The 18,057-nt window shown below is 46.7% G+C and overlaps 1 protein-coding gene across 7 annotated transcripts in view; it reads left to right on the forward strand.

Annotated features, from left to right (window-relative positions):
* Positions 1-18,057, forward strand: part of EEIG1 (estrogen-induced osteoclastogenesis regulator 1) — a 38,721-nt gene that overhangs the window by 3,773 nt on the left and 16,891 nt on the right. For 4 of the 7 annotated variants that reach the window (XR_015703689.1, XM_087753007.1, XM_087753006.1 and 1 more), the window contains one exon: positions 17,926-18,046. The exons of 1 other annotated variant lie outside the window; for it this stretch is intronic. Coding sequence is in view for 5 of the 6 variants with exons in the window: in XM_087753007.1 (XP_087609133.1) it covers positions 17,926-18,046 (121 nt within the window). In the remaining variant the exon portion in view is untranslated. Of the gene's footprint in view, positions 1-2,629; positions 2,648-4,660; positions 4,856-17,925; positions 18,047-18,057 lie in introns of those variants that run through there. 2 more of the 7 variants (XM_087753008.1, XM_087753011.1) reach the window with 2 other exon arrangements.

Raw genomic sequence — 18,057 nt, forward strand, 5'->3', positions numbered from 1 at the left:
GTTCCAGCAGCGAAATCATCTGTAATTTAAACCAAACACGTACATTACTCTCAACTGGCTTGATTGCTTGTAAACGAGCAAAGGGGAAGCAGGCTGCTGGGTTTGCTGCCTTTCCCCTAACCTGTCTGTACTCTAACTGAAAGCACATGGAAACCTGTTCCTGCTTGAAAAGTTACTGGTCTCAGTGGTATTGAGTCATTTGACCTTTTCCAAATATTTTCCCCTGTTGCAGTTAGAGAAACTTCAGCAGGGATGAATTTCCAGGAACAGCGAGGAGGAGAGTTACTGTGTGGAGAGGCTCCCGGATCATGCCTTGGGTCTGCTCTATGCTCCTCTAGTCATTTCCATGACCTTTTTGCTACTCTTTGCATCTGGGGAAAGATTAAAGGGAAGGAGATGCTATGTCCATGTTGTGTTAGAAGTCTGTAGATTATTTAGGATCTGTGATCGTTTCTCTGAAATCGACCACTTCCAAAAACAATTGCGTTTGAGATTGTAATGTCTGTCAGGTCATCTTATGTGAGTTGCTTATGTAAAAAAAGTCTGGTGTTTGCTCTGCAATCGATTTGGGCTTCTGTGGTCCGTGGCAATAGGAGGTATGCAGCTATAATAGAGCAGACCAGTAGCTCTTTCTGCCCGTGAGCTTTCAGAGAACTGATCTGAACAAGGTGGCCCATGTCATTCGGAGTCTGTAAACGGGGGGGAGAAGTAGGTATAGGAACCGTTCATGGGAGGCACTAAATCAGTTTCCTTTTTTCTCAATGAAGTGACCTATGATGTAGGCAGAAGAGTGTTGTCTGAGAATATAAGAATCTCCAGAGGCAGATTTTTCAGGTTATTTACAATAGACTTGGCAGCTTGTGCACGTCTGTGGCGAGAGGTGGGGATATGATATATCCAAGGAGTTGCTGGGTGGCGCTGGGTTAATTTGACCGGTGAGCAGAGCAGAAGTGGAGGCTGTACTGCCAGTTTGCGTCAGTCCATTCTGGTCCCAAGTCCACTTCAGCCTGGGTTGCAGGTACCTGCCGCAGCCTGGTGCCGTGGGTCCGGCCGGGCGTATCCCGGGCTGTGAGCTGCTCACACCTCCTCTGCCCAGGCTGGGACAAAGCAGCCTGGCTGGAGGGGAACCTGTCTGATATGCATTAAGACTTAACGCTCTTAGGAATTCAAGGCACTCTGGAAAAGGTCCAGGTCCTGTCAGCACATTCGGCTTCAGGAATCTGCCTCTCTTGGGTTTTCTGGTTTGTTTTTTTTCTTGCAGGCAGGTACCCTTTTTCCACATTTGCCGTGCTCGGGCCTTGCATTAAACCACGGGTATTTTAGTGACTAAAGTTGCAGCTGTAAATTTCCTTTCGCTCATCCTTTCCCCTCCTTTTGTAAAGTCTCCTTACGCACTGGCGGGGCTTCTGAGGATAAGACTCACCCGTTTCAGTTTACAGTGCTCTGCGTGAAAAGCATCTATTGTCTGCAGGTTTATCGCCCTCCTGCTGGATTATAGAAGTTGGTCTTCTGAAAATGCATCTGAGCCAGGTGTAGGCCAGGCAGGTGCTGTATTTCCCCATGGAGAAGTCCCGGTATATTCCTTGAATAGTATTAATCCAGATACTTAAATAGCACAACCACCAGTGAATTCAGCTGCCTCCCAAGTAGCTTTAAAAATAGCAAACACGGAGCAGTAGGGATGTATTCATGGCAACCGTTTTTGTGAAGCAGATGGGCTGCTGCGTTTTGTACCAGTTTGAGCTTTTTTGGGGGGGTGCGCGTCTTTGTTCCTAGAGAGATGATACGATAAGCTCATCGGGAGGTTTTGGATCTGGGGATTGGCGCAGGCAGCAGCCTGGATGTCCAAATGAGTGCCTGAAGCTACAGACTGATGTAGTACGTACATGTACATCTTTGGGTATCACAGAAGAGGAAGACTTGATTAAATTCCCTCCCCCCTCTGCTTACAGCATCGGTTAGTGTTGAGTGACAGCCAGATGCTCTTTGCCTCGGTGCTGATTGATTTCTGGCTGTGTGTTGGCAGCGAGCGTTGCCGGTGCATGATGTGAAGGAAGTGGAAAGCCAGGTGTTATCCACAGACTCCTGACACTTCATCCTACATTGTTCTGTTAGCGTGCCAACAGTTTCACTCTGGTATTTCTGGATTTGAAGGAAGGGATTGTACTGTGAAAGCCCCTGGCTGACTTCAGAGGAAAGACTGTTTTGCATGAGTTGAGCAACTTTGAGGGCATTTCCCACCTTCCTCGTTGTCTTCTGAAGGCACCTCAGACTGTATTTCCTTTGGGACCGTGCTTTTCCAAGCATATGCAGCATTTCAGCGTGGTTTTCTGATCCTGGCACTCCTGCGCCGGTTTGAACCAAAGAACATAGTCTTCTGCAGCCCAGCAGCTGTGTGCGTGCTCCATCTGGGACGAGCTGACCCTGTTAGGGTGGTCCGGCCTCGCCTCCAAGTATTTTGGTGCTGTAAGCCTGAACCAAGAATGTTCTTAGCCTTGCAGTTTTTAAGAGTGAAAGGCCGCTTCCTGCGCCGCGGGCTTTTTTTGTGTGCGTATGTAAAGCTGCATCCAGAAAGGCAAAGGAAATGCTGATATTTGGGGAGGCACCTCGTACCGATAGTTCCCTGTGGACTGCGGTCAGCTTTGGTGTAAGTGTGCCTTTGTCATCCTTATGTAGGTACGGACCTAAAGCTACTTGCTTTCCTCAGCTGGCGGGATGCAAAGCATTGTTATATCCTAGTGGTACACACAACTTTTTCATTTCTGTAGGATGTAAGTAAAGGGGGAGAAGCACTGCCCTGCTAACACCCGGCTAACACACATTCAGAAACCTTTCTGAAGGGAGGCACAAGTCGTACCAGCTCTGAAATGCAGCTATGTCTCAGTGGTGAGAGTTGGAAATCAACTAATTCACTGTGTTCACGTAAATAGTCACCGTGCCTGATGTTACAGGATCCTTCAGGTTCACCACGTTGGGCTCTTTCATGCTGGAAAATTGTTAACTGTTTGGTTAATCGGAGACTAAAGGACTGATTCAGCCCAGTTGAGATCTGAATCTTCACCACTGTCTGCCTTTAAAAAAAAAAGGTTAGTTAACTAAATACTTTCTTCTAGAGTCAGCGTCCCCAAGAGGGGAAGAAAACTAGCTGTAGTGAAAGGAGAGGATCGCAGGCTGAATTCTGCCTCTTGACTTGAGGGGGATTGCCAGGGTGTAGTAGAGGAAGGAACTTGGTTGTGGCTCTGAACTGTTCTCCCAGTTCCATATTTTAGGACGATGTGCGCTTGGCTCTGTCCTCTGCTAGAGCACGTGGTGTCATAACGTATTTTAAAAGTGGTTTTGTTGCAAACGTGTCTGAAAATGTAGACCTTCCCTATCTATAAATATATTCCTAATACACAGATCGAGAGAGTGAGGTTTAATGCTCCAGAGCAGCTTCACATGCTAACATCTTTCTGTCCTGGCTGCAGCCTCAGGAGTGGGCTGGGGCTGTTAGTGGAGGAGGCATTTGAATACAGCCTCTAGAAGTGATTTGCAATAAAATATAACCTAGTTCAAGATAATATTGAAGTGTAGTACCTGCACTGCTTGCATTCTGAAACAAATATAAAGAGCAAAGATGAGAAAAAGGGGTTTCATTCCAGCAGTGTAGCTAAATGTAGGTGAAAGTTGTGAGAGCAGAAGCAGTGGATGAGGTTTAACCTCTGGCAAGTTGAGGGTGTTGGAAAAAGTGCAAAAGTGACAGAGCACCGCAAGGTCCCCGGCGCAAACCATCTTAAGCTGTACTTTGAATTTGCAGAGCATTTCTTTCACCTTTTCTGGGCTCTGGCTGCTGCACCTGCAGGGTCCGACCGCAGAGGCTTTGGGGTGGGTTGATTTGCTTCGTGCCGGACTTGTCTCTTCCTGTTGCGTTGATCGCTGCGTTGGAGCCTGTCGCAAGACGGGCAGAATTACGTTAAAACTTTCCTGCCACGGGGGCTGTATCCTGTTGAGTAAAGAACAGTCTCTGTTCATGCTCAGACTCCTGTTCCGCCTGCTCTTGCTCAGTCAGGGGCTGCTTTGTTGACCAGAAGCTGTAATCTAAACCTCTGTAACCAATACACTGTGTGTACAGCACTAGTAAATATGTTCGGATACAGCCAGCTTTCAAACTTCCCCCTCATCGCCGATTCTGAACTGGCATTGCTTTGACAGCTAACTCTTAGCAACAGCCTTATCTGGGTGACTTAAACAGCCCTTGGCTCAAAAAATTACTCATTGGAAAGTAATGTTCTACTTTGAGACTGGGGCCCTGTGGCCCGCTTGATTTACAGGGTGGCAACGCTATCAGCTCTGGCTGAGAACAAGGGGAGGTAGGAGAGGGTGCCCCCCCCCCCTCCCCCCCGCCCTTTAAGACATGTATTTATTTCTGAAATTCAGGGGAAAACCTAAATGGCTTCCAGTCTGTTTATTCTTTGTGCTCTTGAGCTGCCATCAGTGTTGACTCTAGCTTTGTAGCTGTATTTCAGAGGAATTCATGCATGCCTTCGGGAGCCCGTGGTCTCACTGCACAGTGGTTGGTATTTTAATAGGCCATAAGCTGCCAGTGGCAAGTTGTTCTGGTACCAGTTTCTAGATAAATGAGGTAGGTACAGATTTATTTCTTATTATTATTTTATTGCAGGAAGCTACATCTGGTAGTGTTTCAGGAAAGAACCCAGCGTCTCCCTCACTTCAGGGCAAGGCTGGATGCTCACGAGCCTGATGGAGCGGGATGGTGAGCTCTCGCAGCATCCACCTGCGCTTGGCTCCGTAAGGTCCCATCCGTGCAAGGACAGACTGATGTGGCTCTGTACGTGGCCCCCCTTTTTCAAACAGGGTATGTGCTGCATCCTCTGTGGGCTGCCGGCTCTGCGCTGGGCTTGCAGCCTGCCCTGAAACGGGTCGGGTATTATTTTGTAGCTGTGGCTCACTGTATAATAAAACAGAAGCCTTTAGGAGTGCCCTGGACCAACATTTGGATCTGTTGTTTCTTCTGTAATGGCCTGTGACCTCATATCAGTAATCCGTGCTGTAAAGGTGATTATTTCAGGTGTTATTTCAGCTGGCTGGATGTGTTACCCCACCCCAGTACCAGCCGCTTACCCTGCAGGATGAGAGGCTTTTTTTTTTGCTTGCCATTTATTCATATTATGCCTTTGTGCACACGCTGGGAGGCACGATACACATTGTTATCGTAACTCTGGAATTGGCATCATGATCTCTCTGGTACCATACAGTGGGACTCAGCATCTCGTTTTAGTGCCTGGGTTTGAAAGGCACTTCCCACTAGACAAACAGTTGTGCCTGTGTTCGCTGGATGAACAGCCTTCTTGTTTGGTGTATTTTTAATCTGATGAGCAAGAAAGGGAATTGTTCTGCAGGATTCGAAATTGCTGATCTTCATGGATGTCATTTTCACGTGCTTCTCGTGAGTCTCCTGTGTAGCCCAATTGATAAGGCTGAGGCGAGGAAAAGATCGAGGAAATGGGACTGGGTTATGGGGATGAGGAAGAAAACAAAGGGGAAGCACATGGCGACTGGAGGCTTGGAAGGAGGCAAGTGTGGAAGAGACAGGATGTTCTAGATATGCAATAGCGTATACAGTCTGTATAACGGACGCTTTCCCTGCAGATAGAAAGTAGCTGAGCTGGCAAGAGAGCGGGATTATGCCTTTCCTTTGGCTGAATTTATCATACTTCATTGGTGAGAGGAGGCCTTGAAGGAGGTCCCATGTTGTAGTAGGAGATGGGACTAAAGCTAAAAATACCTTTACAGCTGCGTGCTGTATTCTAAATAAGAAGTGAACACTGTCTGTTGAGCATGAAAGCACCGAGGGTGCTTACATGGGAGGAAGGAAGAAAGTATATGGATTTACTGTCCTGGAAGGGCTAGAAAGCTGCAGCACTAACAAGCAATACAGTTTTAGGGACCTACAGAGACCATCACCCCTGCGTGTGGTTGGTAACTAGCCTGAAATGCGCTTCTCTGAAATAAACAGCTAAAGCTAGAAAACTCTCTTTTGGGATTGCGGCTTCCTAGCGCTGCATGTTTGCCTAAAGGACGCAAGTCCCTTCTGTTGCCATTCAGTGTCTCAAATGTAGAACATGAAATTTAAGGTCCTGTTCAGTGCCTTTCAGAAATTACCAACCTTTATGCTCCAGTCTGGCTTTGCCAATGGAAAAGCAGGTCAAGGAACCCGTAATAGGAAACCCTGGGAAAGCGATGTGGCCTCAGGGTTTAAGTTCGGGGTAGTCAGGTACCGCCATTTTTGCTTCCAGAGTAAAACTTTGTATGAAATGACTGCGGCAAGAGGTTTCGCTAATGGATATTGGGTTAATGATCAACAGAGACTCCCTCCGCCAGCTGCCACATGAAAGAGCGGTCAGCACATGCCTACCTGTGCTCCGGCGCTGCGGCTGGAGTTTTCATTCCTCCTGAAAAGCGAGTGGTGAGCGTCAGGAGTACGAAATGGGGTGGCCAGAGTGAACCCTGCCAAAGGTTTCCCATTGCCTTGTTCTCTGTCCAGTCACTTTTGTTTCCAGTCCTTAAGGGATAATATTGCTCATCAAAATAAAAACGCAAATGGCCAGGAGAGGGGGAAGGAAAGGCTTGTCTGGAAAAACTCAGGCTTAGAGAATTTTTTTTTTTTTTTCCCCTGGCCTTGCCTCAGGCTCTTTCAGGCTTTATCCATGCTTGAAACAGCAAAGGTGAGGTCGGATGTGGTATCATGATTTTCAGTGGATTTTTTGTTCGCATGTGTATAGGTTGGGGAGAGGGCTGCCGGCTTGGCTGTGTTTTCATCATGCTTTTTCTGTTTCTCTTGCTTGTTCCTGTTCTTCCCATCATTGCCTAGGCTGTGCCTGCGTGTCACAGAATATGAGGGAGGAATCTAGGATATTTATAATTCAGCAATCTTTCCAGATCTCTTAATGCTCCATTTCCCTGGAATGGAGCGTTCACACTTTGATGTAGGCTTGCAGTACCAGGTCAGCCCCAGCTAGTGCAGTGTCCTGTTTCCAGACGAAGCAATAAGGGCTGTTCAAGAGGGAGTCTGCTTGCCTCTGTTAACCGATTAATTATGGAGTAACCCCTCTGTAGGAAAGCACTTTTCCTGGCTTCTGTCAGCGGCCTGCTATGTTTTATCTCATAGTTCAGTAACACTGGGCAATTGCATCTGCATAAATGTTGAATTCCTTTCAAGTGCAGTGCTGCTCATCTTCTGCTTTCAGTAGCCTGCAGTGCTCCTTGCTGCAAGGGAAATTCTGCGTTGTGGAGAAGTGTATTTCCTATAACTGTTTCTTAAATTTGTTGCCTTTTGCTTTGTTGAATACCCTTTTTCAGCTGTACTGGCAGTAGCTGGTCATCCTCTGGCCACTGTTCTCTTTAAGGTCTGTTTCTGATGTAGGTTTATAGAAGGGGTTTTCCTGCTTTCTGTGCAAGTACGTCTGTTCTTGCAAAACAAATCTGCACGTTGTCTTCCCTCCAGAAGTGATGCGTACACATCTCCACTGTCATTTGTTCTCAGTAGGGGAGAATCAAGGGAATGTGTCTGAATACAGCTGGTAGTGACAGCCACAGAGGAGGTAAAAACTCTGATCCTCAGAAACCTGCTGCTGCCAGCTGAGCAGTGGGAGCCTATGCTGACATCTCCCGGGGGCTTAACCAGCACTGACTGCTGTTGCAAAATGCAGAGCTCTCCCATATTCTGCTTTTAACCAAGATGCAATTTATGAAATTGCCTTTCCCTGATTAGGACAAGTTGCATCATGAGATATTGGTCTTCATTAGAGAATTGCGTTTGTCTGGAGCTGTGGCTTCAGAGGAGCAAAAGCAGCTCTAACTGCTCTGTCTCAGACCCCTTTCTCCTCGCTCTTCTTGCTGGCTCTGGCACCGTGGCATAACACCAGGGCTGACAGGCTCCGGATTCGGGGCAAAAGGGAAGGGAGAGTTGGGACAGGCAGGGTCTAGAAATCCCAGCCCGTCAGCACCAGTATGGTGATGAGTCAGGGGGCAGCAGGCTTTACTCAGCAGCCTTTTTTAATTTGCAAACCTCTTCTGCTGAGTAGTCTTTTTGCTGATAAACCCTAACAGCGAGAGATATTGGTGGAGGGGACGGAGGTTCAGTGAGAACATGTTTGTACCTTGTCCTTAAAACCAGCGACCTGGGTTGTACTGCTAAACGGTGCCTTTATAAAGGAACAATCATAAACCACCTGTATTCGTCGTGGAATTAAAAGGCTGCTGTTAACATACAAAGGGCTTTCTCCTGGACTATTGTATTGGTTTTGACTCAATGTATACTGTATAGAAGTGACTCATAGGGGAACATGTCTGAGCACGGTAGGGTGTTACCTCTTGGGTAACTAAACCTACTTTTAGCACCGGGGTTGACTTCAGGCAGCTTATTTACTGCAGGGCTCTTCAGCGTACTCGAGCCAAATTGCAGTGATGTTACATTACACGGTATTAATGAAATTAGTCCAGAAATGAACTTGGCCTTGTGTGCAGGTTAATTTGCACTATCAAGACTTCTCTGGTACAGCTATATTGGCAAACTCTCCTGGTTGAAACAGGGCTGATATTGGCAAAAAAATGTCACTTAACTATTCTGGCATCGGTATGTCTTCACATGCCATGAATCTGCCTTAGAGGCAAAAAGATTTGTCTCGGTGTACATCACTTGAGTCGGAGGTGTTGTTCCTAGTCTTGTGTCGATTCCTGTTCGGGTTTTCATTTTCCAGATTTACTATCCCAGCAAAGCCCTGGAATATTGAGTTGACCTGTATCTTGATTTTTCTCATTTTGGGGGCATGTGTGGATGGTTTTTGTTTCGAAAGGTGGCTTTCTTTTTTCTTTATAAGAGCATCTTGTTTACAAACACGGCTTTCTTGCATCATGGAGTTGTAGCCACCTCTTGTACCCTGTGTGGTAGGGATATTATCAGAGTTCTCCATGCCGGAGTTTACATTGCTGTCTGCCTTCACTAGGAGTTTAAATTTACTCAGCAAAAGGCAAATCTGGAATCTCTCAGAACAACAGCTAACACTTAGGGGATGAAGAAAGTTTATAAATATATCAGCAACGGATAATCAGTGAATCTTCATTTTACATCTACAGTCTGCCAGAAGTGAAAAGGCTTTCGAAGCTACAGTGTGCTACAGAAACACATTGCCTCTGAAACGTGGCGGGTTGATCTACCTTAACCTTATAAGCATCTGTACAGCACAAACCTTAGAGGTTTTCTGAAGCGTTTGGGACCTTCTGAAGCTTTAGTTCCTCTGTCTGTTAGAACCACAGAATTGCGATTTGTCCAAAGGGCAAACGGGCCCTCAGAGAGTCGGGGATTTTTTTTTTAACCTCTCTTTTGTGGTTTTTTTTTTTTTACTGTGCAGTCGACTTGGTGATGAGCCTGAACACCCCCTCCCTCTGCGCCCTCCATCCCCTGGTCACAGGGAGGTCTCAGCTTGGGTTTGCTCATCCCCTGTAACTCCATCGGCCTTGGCCGGAGGCGTATGTAAGAGTTCTGGAGCCCTTTTAGTTCAGTTGTTCCCATGCCTGTTTTACACATAGAGCACATTTGATCGTTCAGTGGTCATAGTTGTGGAAAATCAGATCTGAAAGGTGTTTATGCCCAGAGTTAGACAAGTTCTTCAGAGTGTGCTGGGTGTGAACGGCAAGGTAGCCCAGTCTTTGCAGCACAGAGCAACCACAGGAGCAAGAGGAACGACACATCTGAGAGACTGGAGAAGGTAGCACCAACATACAGCAACCTGAGTGTAGTAGCTGGTGGCTGACCTGGGCAGACCCAAGGGAAATCTGCAGTGCAGACCTGTTCTTGCTTCTTCTCTAACCGAAATCCTTGTGAATTTGCTTGTGAGAGGAAAGCACCGGTGGTGGGCTTGGCAGCCCGGCACGTGGTTCGTTCTTGGCTAATCCAGCTCCAACGTAGTCTATCAGAACAACAGAAGTAGGAGTTGGTGTGGTGACTCAGTGCATGATCAGAGTTCAAAAAAAGCAAATGCGTCTTTCAGCGTTCAATACGCACGTTATTACAGACTTGTGTTTCAGTAACTGAGTCATCTACCCAGTTATTCCTTTCTTTACACTTCAGAGTTTGGTGGTTCTTTGCTTGTGATGTTTTTGCTCCTGGCACGTGTCCCTGGCCTCTGACCAAAAGGAGCTTGTGCTCTGTAGATGTGGCAAGAAGTCCTTGGATATGTGCTGCTTCGGGCTGGTCTGTCTTCAGCACAGTGTGTAACAGTAGATGTATTGCACAGCATTTACTGTTACAGCCCCTTCTTGTCCTTGTTCTCCTGATGTCTGGCTTTTCTTCTCTGCTTCAAGATGACAGAATGTAAATTATAAATACCTCAAAGCAGACTGGCTTTGCTGGGCATGTGCTGTCTGTAAAGTGCCATGTACACGTCCCTTGCTGCTCTGCAGCTGAGTCTGTTAGAATTATTTCCCTTGCCTTCTCCCTGCTCCACCCTTACTTACCCTTCCAAAACTCATCTGACTTGTTCTATAGCTTAAGTTTTAAAGGGTCATTATTCTGTGACTTTCTTTCTCCATTTGGCACAATTTTTACTTCGTTATGCAACTTCTGCTGCAGCACTCGGTCACCAGCTGCATGCTATTTTTTAATAACTTCCATTGTTTCTCATAGTATTTTTAACATCGTTCATCTTAGGAGGAGCTTAAAGGTTTTAAGACTTAGATACAAGGAATGGTTGGAAATATTTTTTTTCTAAAATAACCCCCAGTGCTAGGTTTTAGAAGCCCTGGATGTACTGGAAAGTGTGGCTTACCCAGTGCAGCTATCTGGAGTACATGAGATGGACTGCACTGGAAAGCTCTTGCCTATGGGACGCTCTGTGTGAGGTGCAGGATTTCATGTCTATCACTTATAAAAGACACACGTCTGGATGCATGTGACTGGAGTCCAGACATAACCGAACTACTGCCTTTCAAAGAAGCTGTTGATACACAACTAGGAATGCTGATGCTGGAGGGTTTTCTACCGGTGATTGACTGCCACCCCCATTCTCCAGTAGGTATTATCACTCCCTGGCTTGTACTGGTGGACCTTTATCAAGATTGATCACTGCCTTGGAGGGAACTGTAATACGCAGTTCAAAAGCTGCGCTTCTACGGAAATAGGCTGCTTCTGGAAATAAGGTTAAAGCCATAAAAAGTCAATCACTTGCCTGCTAGATACCAGCTTATTCCTAAGGAGGATTTCTAAGTCATTCTTTGTATCCTGTTTTGATTTCATGCTCACCTCGTTGTTTTTGCTCCAGTTCTTTCCTCGTCTGCCTTTCACATACTTGGTGCTGTCGTCGTCCCCTGTCCCCCAGTGAAACGGTCTTGACTGCTCCTTACCTTGGTTTCTCAGCTGTGGCTGAAGTTTCTTCCATTAGCTTTTTTCTTTCCTGTACAGTTGCTGTTAATCCTTTTTCCTGTATTTGTCTCTTCTCCGGTCAAATAGGGATTATGCAGGCTGTGCTGTTCACTGTGTAGGTGGAATCTAGTTTCCTGAGCTGACTTTCCCTTGCTCCTCTTTCCCGTTCGCTCTTCACCCACCTCCCCACGTGCCAGCGAACAGCAGGAGCAGAGGTACATCCATCCCCTGGTGTGAGGCAGAACTGAGCAAGCATGGTGAAGCCCTCCAGAAGTGTTGGAGCTTGCCTTGTTCCCCCCCCAAAAACGCTGGGTCATGCGAGTGCTTCGTTCTAAAAGCATTGGTGTTCAAATTTGGCATTTAGAGAGCCCATACCTACCTCCCCTCTGGTGTGAGTGAAGAACTAAATTGCCAGGTATAAGCTAACACCCAGAGGGGGCTGTGGGTGGGTGTCCTTCTCCACTATGGGTCATTGGAATGGATTTGCTGGGAATTCAGAAGTGAATTTTGCAAGTAGGTGGTGGATGTGATGACCTTACTGCTGAACCCTGGTTTAAAACACTTGCAGTGAAACATCCAAATAAGACTTGCTTCAAATGACAAAGGCTTGCTTAGTTCTCTTAGTAACACAGTCTGCATCATCTGTCTCCGAGCCATTTTTCCATCATAACTGCTAATGTCTACTACACAACAACCAGCACTTGTCAGCTGGAGAATACGGGGTTGTTTGCAGTGGGGGAGATGTCCAGCTCTTTGGGTTGGCAGTTGTTCTGGTCAGTGATGTAAGCCCAGGCAAAACAGAGTAACTTTATTGTTGGGAGCCCTTTCTGTTCTTCTGCTCAGGGAAGGCAAAACCCCTCCATGTAAATGACTGGCCGTAAAGCACTTGTACGCCTCCAGGTTAAACTGTCTGGGGTGTCCATGCATTGTGTATCCAGCTGGGTTTTTATGATCCTGTATAGTGCTCCCCAAGGAGTATAGTGTGTCACCTCTCATTCTTGGGGTACGTTTCCACTGAGCTTCCCAGCACCGATTGCTGCATCGTATTTGCTTCTGCTTTCCGCCTGTGTTTGACCTGCATGAGCTTGATAACAAGATAAAAAAGACAGCAGCCCTAAGCCTTTACTGCTATGATACATGCCCACACGGCTGTTTGCTGTGCTGTCTGCCGATGGTGCCTCTTGTTTGCTGTTGATTTCTCTCCTTTTCCTTGCCAGGCATCTGGATGGCAAAGCCTCAGAGCTGCAGTTTTCTTTAATAGTATGTGCACTGCAGTGAAGTGCCCTGTCCTAAGCACATTATTTGGGGATACCTACAGGTTCTGGATCATATATCTAAACCAGCTAATGGCTAAATGAAGGCTCACTTTCTATTTTATATATATGTTCACCCACCTTTGTATTTTCCATGCTCTATAGGCAGTGATTAGGCCCTCTGTTTGTAGCAGAATCTGCTGTGTCAGTAGGATGGTATAAATTTTGGCGTGTTGTGAGCACAGTGGTGCGAATACTGGTTACTGACCCAAGCATCTTAGAAAGTCAGTTTTGGAACAGGTTTTTTCAGGGACTTTTCCTTGCCCTTACGAAAGGTCTCTCCTACAGCTTTGCACTAGACAACCTGGTTAAAATAGTAGCTGTCTTCTCTGGGGCATAACATAGGATTGTTCCAGACTTTGTCAAGCTAAGGGAGTGGCAGTGATCCTGCTCTAATTCAGCCTTCAGAAGTGCTGGGGAATAGATAAGGCTGCCTTAATGGTGGGTCTCTGCAGCTGAAAGCAGAGCTGTGTAAAGAAATGCTGTAGAAGATGCCCATCAGATGCAATCTGCTGAAATAACTTGGTTTTGTTTTTTTTTTTTCTTTTCCTCCCTCTGTGATTGAGGGGATTGTACCTGCATTGCTGAGGTTGTGTTACCTTCCTCCCCAGAAGACCCTCTGCTAGTGTGTGTCAGGGCTCCTTCGAGGGCTGCTTTTCAATGCGTCCCACTTAAATGAATCTGAGCTGGGACTTGGCTCCTTGGCCTCTTTAAAATGGTGTTATCTTTCTTGTGCCTCATCAGATCGAGATGCTGCTTCAGTGATGTTGCTCTCCTGCGTGCAGTGGTGAACCAGCGAGGAGGACGCAGGGCAGCGTCTGCTGCGAGCAGGCAGGAGGATTACCTCTGCTTGAAGGGTCTGACACAGATCCACATCTCCGAGAGGGGGGACAGTCAGCGTGTGGATTGGGCAGCAGAAATAGGAAAGCTTGCCCTCCCTCTTTGTGTAGATGAGGAGGAGGAAATCTGAATAAGAAGCTCTTTGTGTGCACTTATCTATATACTGTCTCATTTAGCCTAAGGTTTTCCCACATCTGCTCCTGTGCATGAAACATCAGACTGAGACACATTGCTCTACTGAAATGTTTGGCATTAGAAAGTTATTTTTTGTTGCCGTTGCCCTCCCAGTAAGCCTGTGGCCTTTTTATGATGTTTCGTACTTTTAACTGTCTTATGTCTGACTGCTGCCGTAAAGTAAGAGTGAAACATCTGCTTTTCTAAATGTTCCAGCAAGGCAAAACTGTTTCAGCGGGTTGTGTGTTTGAAGCATGATACCCGGTTGGGCGCAACTCAGCTTTGAGTCTGTAAATAAAAGTTTTAATCTCTGTTCTGGTGTTTCATTAGCTAGGTTTTCATGTGGGACAGAGGCCCGCAGTAGCCCAAGATAGCATGGGTCGTATACATGGCCTTTTTCTAGAAGCGTTTGCTTTAGCTAACTTGCATTCATAGTGAGCTTTGTGGCTTTCTGTAACAGTGCTACTCTGTCCGTGGCACTAAAATCACAGTTGGTAAACATCTCTTCTCTAAAATCTGTTCATCGCGCGTTCCTCCGCCTGTCGCCAGAGCCGCAGTAAGGCTGTGCGTGAGATCTGAACCCAAAGAGGCCTTGGTGGCTTCACCGAGCTCACTGCTTCTTCTCTAAAAGTAGATAAACCGGTGGGTCACTGCTGTGCATCGTTCCCCTTACTTGGGTTCACGCCGTGCTATGGTGAAACATTTTCTAATTGCTCTTTTTCTGGTAAATCTTCTCTCGAGAGGTAGGATGGTGGCTGGGGGATGCAGTAAACCGTCCCTTCTGGCTGGCCAAGGAGCTGGAGGTAGATGAGCAGCTCCAGGGTTGGAAGACCTCGAGAAGCTCTTTCTGGAACTCCACTTCTCACAAGAGCTGCCACAGGGTTGCATCGCTTTATTCTGAGGAGGTATATTTAGGTCTGGAAGAGTAATTACACAGCTTTGACTAAGTTTCTAGTCAGAAGAGGGCAAAGCTTAGCTTGGCAGGGATTCAACCTTCTGGGAGTCTTTTTGCAAAATGGTACAGACGGCTTTTTTAAAATAAAACTTCTGAAGACCCGTTGAATTGGCACCTAGTACCAGGCACTGGTCTGATCTATTTCTGGCTCTCCAAATACAGAGTACAGCTTAAAATTAGACACTTCTGGTTTTAAGCTGTTAGTTTCTGCTTTGCTTTTAGGTGCCTTGTGATTAGGATGGAAGGAAACGCCTCTCGGTGCAGCCCTCACCACGCTTCTTGTGTGATTTTGGTTTCTGTGTGATGGTTCCTAATTGTACATCAGAGAATATTCTAGGGCTAAACACAAAACTGCTCCTCATCTGAGGCCACTTTTTTCCCTATTTTAGTGTTCTCTAATTACCAGCCTAACGATAGCTTGATGGGAGGTGGATAGACAAAGCCCATCGCTTCCCCACATGCCATCTTTTGGAAATGTGGAACTAATTTTGTAGAGTTTGGCTTGAAACAATAGTGCTGTCGCTTGCTTGTCTACCGCTACAGACCCAGCCCCCACCCTTAAAAGCCATTCTTTAAAGTGAAAAAGAAAGCTGAAAGTCATTGTTGAATGACTGTGAAACTTGTGACTGGAAAGCAGCTCTGCATTTTATCTTGTAAACTCCTTTCCACCCTGCGCAGACTATTCCAAAGACATAAAAAGCCCCAAGTTACGCATGCACCTGCAGCTCGGGTTCGTGTTCACAGTGCTGTGGGTAACATAACCCCCCCAAATCCTTTTCCTAATCCCTTGTGCCGTGTGGTATCTACAGCAGTTTTGGAAAGCAAACATACATCCTTAGTAAGAAGCAGAATGTCTGTTAACAGATCTCGTGCTAACGGCAGATTAGCTATGAAGGAGCTCTTTATTTCTAATGGGTACTTTTTGCCGCGTTTTGAAGTAATTAGCCTTCATTGGACTTCGCAGCATCCAGCAGATGCTTAATCATAGCTGCATTGTAATGTGAGCAAGAACTCATGAGTAAGGAAACTCGCACGCTAGAGCAGTTCTTGCCGATCCCACTGACGAAGCAGCTGCGGGGAGCCGGGCACATGCGATGGGCGTTCGGGAGCTGAAGCTTGGTCGCTTAAATATTCACTTGTGACAGGAGTTAGAGCTCTGAGCCACGTTTTATGAACGAGGTTTGCAGCAATGGGCTGTTGTACCTGTCTGATCGGAAGATGGTTCACTTGTAGCTGCCTTCCAGGATTCAGAAGCTCTGGTGTCATTAGCAGAATTAGCATTAGCCTTGCTCTCTAGAAAATAGTGGTTCCTTTTTAAAGACGACTAATGCTGCTAAAATATTGGGTGTTTTCTGCATCCCATGTACCTTCCTTGCATTTCTGAACCATGTGAGTTCGCAAGTGTTTTTCTTTTCTGTTAAATGCCTTTTTTCATCTGTATCTGAGTTTTCCTTCCTTTAGGTCATTAGAGATACCTACTATTAAGTCAGGTTTAAGGTACCTCATATCTGAAATTTAACTTGCCTAATTTGGCTGGCTCGGTGAATAATTTATTATAGGCAAAGCCTTTTTAATTCCTCTGGAAGTGTTTCTTCTCCTGTCTGAAGGAGCTGGAGTGAGCTGAGTGGAGCAATGAGAACCAGATCTCATCTTGAATTAATCCCAGATTCAAAGGTATTTTTGGCACTTGGATGTCTCACTTTTCAATGACTTCAATAGCTAGCCTGGAAGGCGTTTAAGTTCACTTCCTTAAAGGAATTGCTGCCTTCTGTTTTCCCTGGTTTTCAACAGGGATGATCAGCCCTTATCTGCATTACAGAGGATTACAGGTTTCAGTTATTTGTCAGCCGCTCCTTTTCTATTCCCCGTGTTTGCCTTGGCCAGCATGTTCAGGTCCCACAAAATAGCTCCGAGGACTAGAGGGGACCTGCTGGGTCAGGATCCAGTCCCAGGTCCTGTCCCGTTGGGCTCACCTGGAGGTTGCAGAAGGGTTTGTTGGGCTGTGCACCCACTTCTGCCCCTTCCTTCCTAGGAGGAGAGTTGAGGCAATACCAAGACTGATCCTTCTCCCCTTTGCCACCGATCTCTTTGGCTCACATCGTGCCAGGATCAGATGGTGGGAAGCCTCCCTTTCCCTGCTAAAGCAAACATGTTATCGGGTGCCCTTGCCCCTTTGTCCTGTGCTAAGAGGAGAGATAAGAGTGAGATGCAAACTTGCTAGCTCATAGCTGTCAAAAGTGCCTTCCCTTCCCCCTGCCACGGCCTCATTACTTTGAGAACTTAATTGGCTGAGGGCCAAGCTCAGAGCCATAAACAGATCAGGTCCTGCAGAGGCTCCATGGGGAACCAGAGCCCCGTGGAAGGAGCCGCACACCTTGTTTCTGGGCTCCTTTGAACCTGCCTCCTTTGAAGGCTGAAATCCAGCTTCCCCCGAGGGCTCTGCAGAAGCCAAAGCTATACCTGAAGCGATTCCTGCGCTCGGGAAGGCTGCTTCTCTTCCTCCTGCGGCTCAGGCTATGGAGCCATGCACTTCTCCACTTGCCCTGGAGATGCAAGTAGGCTGCTCAGAAACTGTGCAAGGAAAACTGCCTCCTCCCTGGCTGAGACTGCTTTATGGTCTGAACCCCCCCATGATTTGAAGCACAGTGTTGGCTTGGTGTGGTCCTGTCCGCGTGCACCCAGGATCATTTCTGTGTGCGTTTTTGTCCTCCTTTGAGCTGGCCGTCCTCACTGGCTTCGTCCCAGCATAAGAAGCAGGATGGCTGCCTGGGAAGGACAAGCCGTCCAGGACACATAGCACGTTTGCTGTACAAAGGCTGTACAAAACAGGCACGTTGTAGGAAGATAAGCTTGCGAACCTTCAGCCCAGTTCGGTTACGGAGGTTGGATCCATCCGGGCCAGACGATGAATGAGCTAAACCGGCTAAGCAGGAAACGTTGGAGAGCTTGTGAGAGCTGTAAAGGCAAACTCTGTTGATGAGTTGATCAGTCTTCCCTGTAACCTAGGTCAATTTTGCCTGTATTGACTAGTGAAAAGCTTAATTCTAACACAACGCCTTTGTGTGGTGCAGTTTCAGGTGGTGTGGACCAAGCTGTGTTGTAGAGGATCTTTGCACGCCAGGTCACCAGGCATTAAAAAAGATACTTAATAGTCAGGATTGATATGGCTTTGTACCTTTATTTAAAGGCTGTTGGTTTTTTGGTTTTTTTTTGCTTTCTCATAGAGAGGAAGTTCAGGAAAACTGTGTCCGCTGGAAAAAGAAATTCACTTTTGTGTGTAAAATGAGTGCCAACCCAGCCACGGGACTCCTGGACCCCTGCGTCTGCCGAGTATCTGTCCGTAAGGTGAGCATCTA

This window comes from Nipponia nippon, unplaced genomic scaffold (genome assembly GCF_047370975.1).
Source record: "Nipponia nippon isolate SJK-2023a ecotype South Korea unplaced genomic scaffold, ASM4737097v1 scaffold_16, whole genome shotgun sequence".
NCBI lineage: Eukaryota > Metazoa > Chordata > Aves > Pelecaniformes > Threskiornithidae > Nipponia > Nipponia nippon.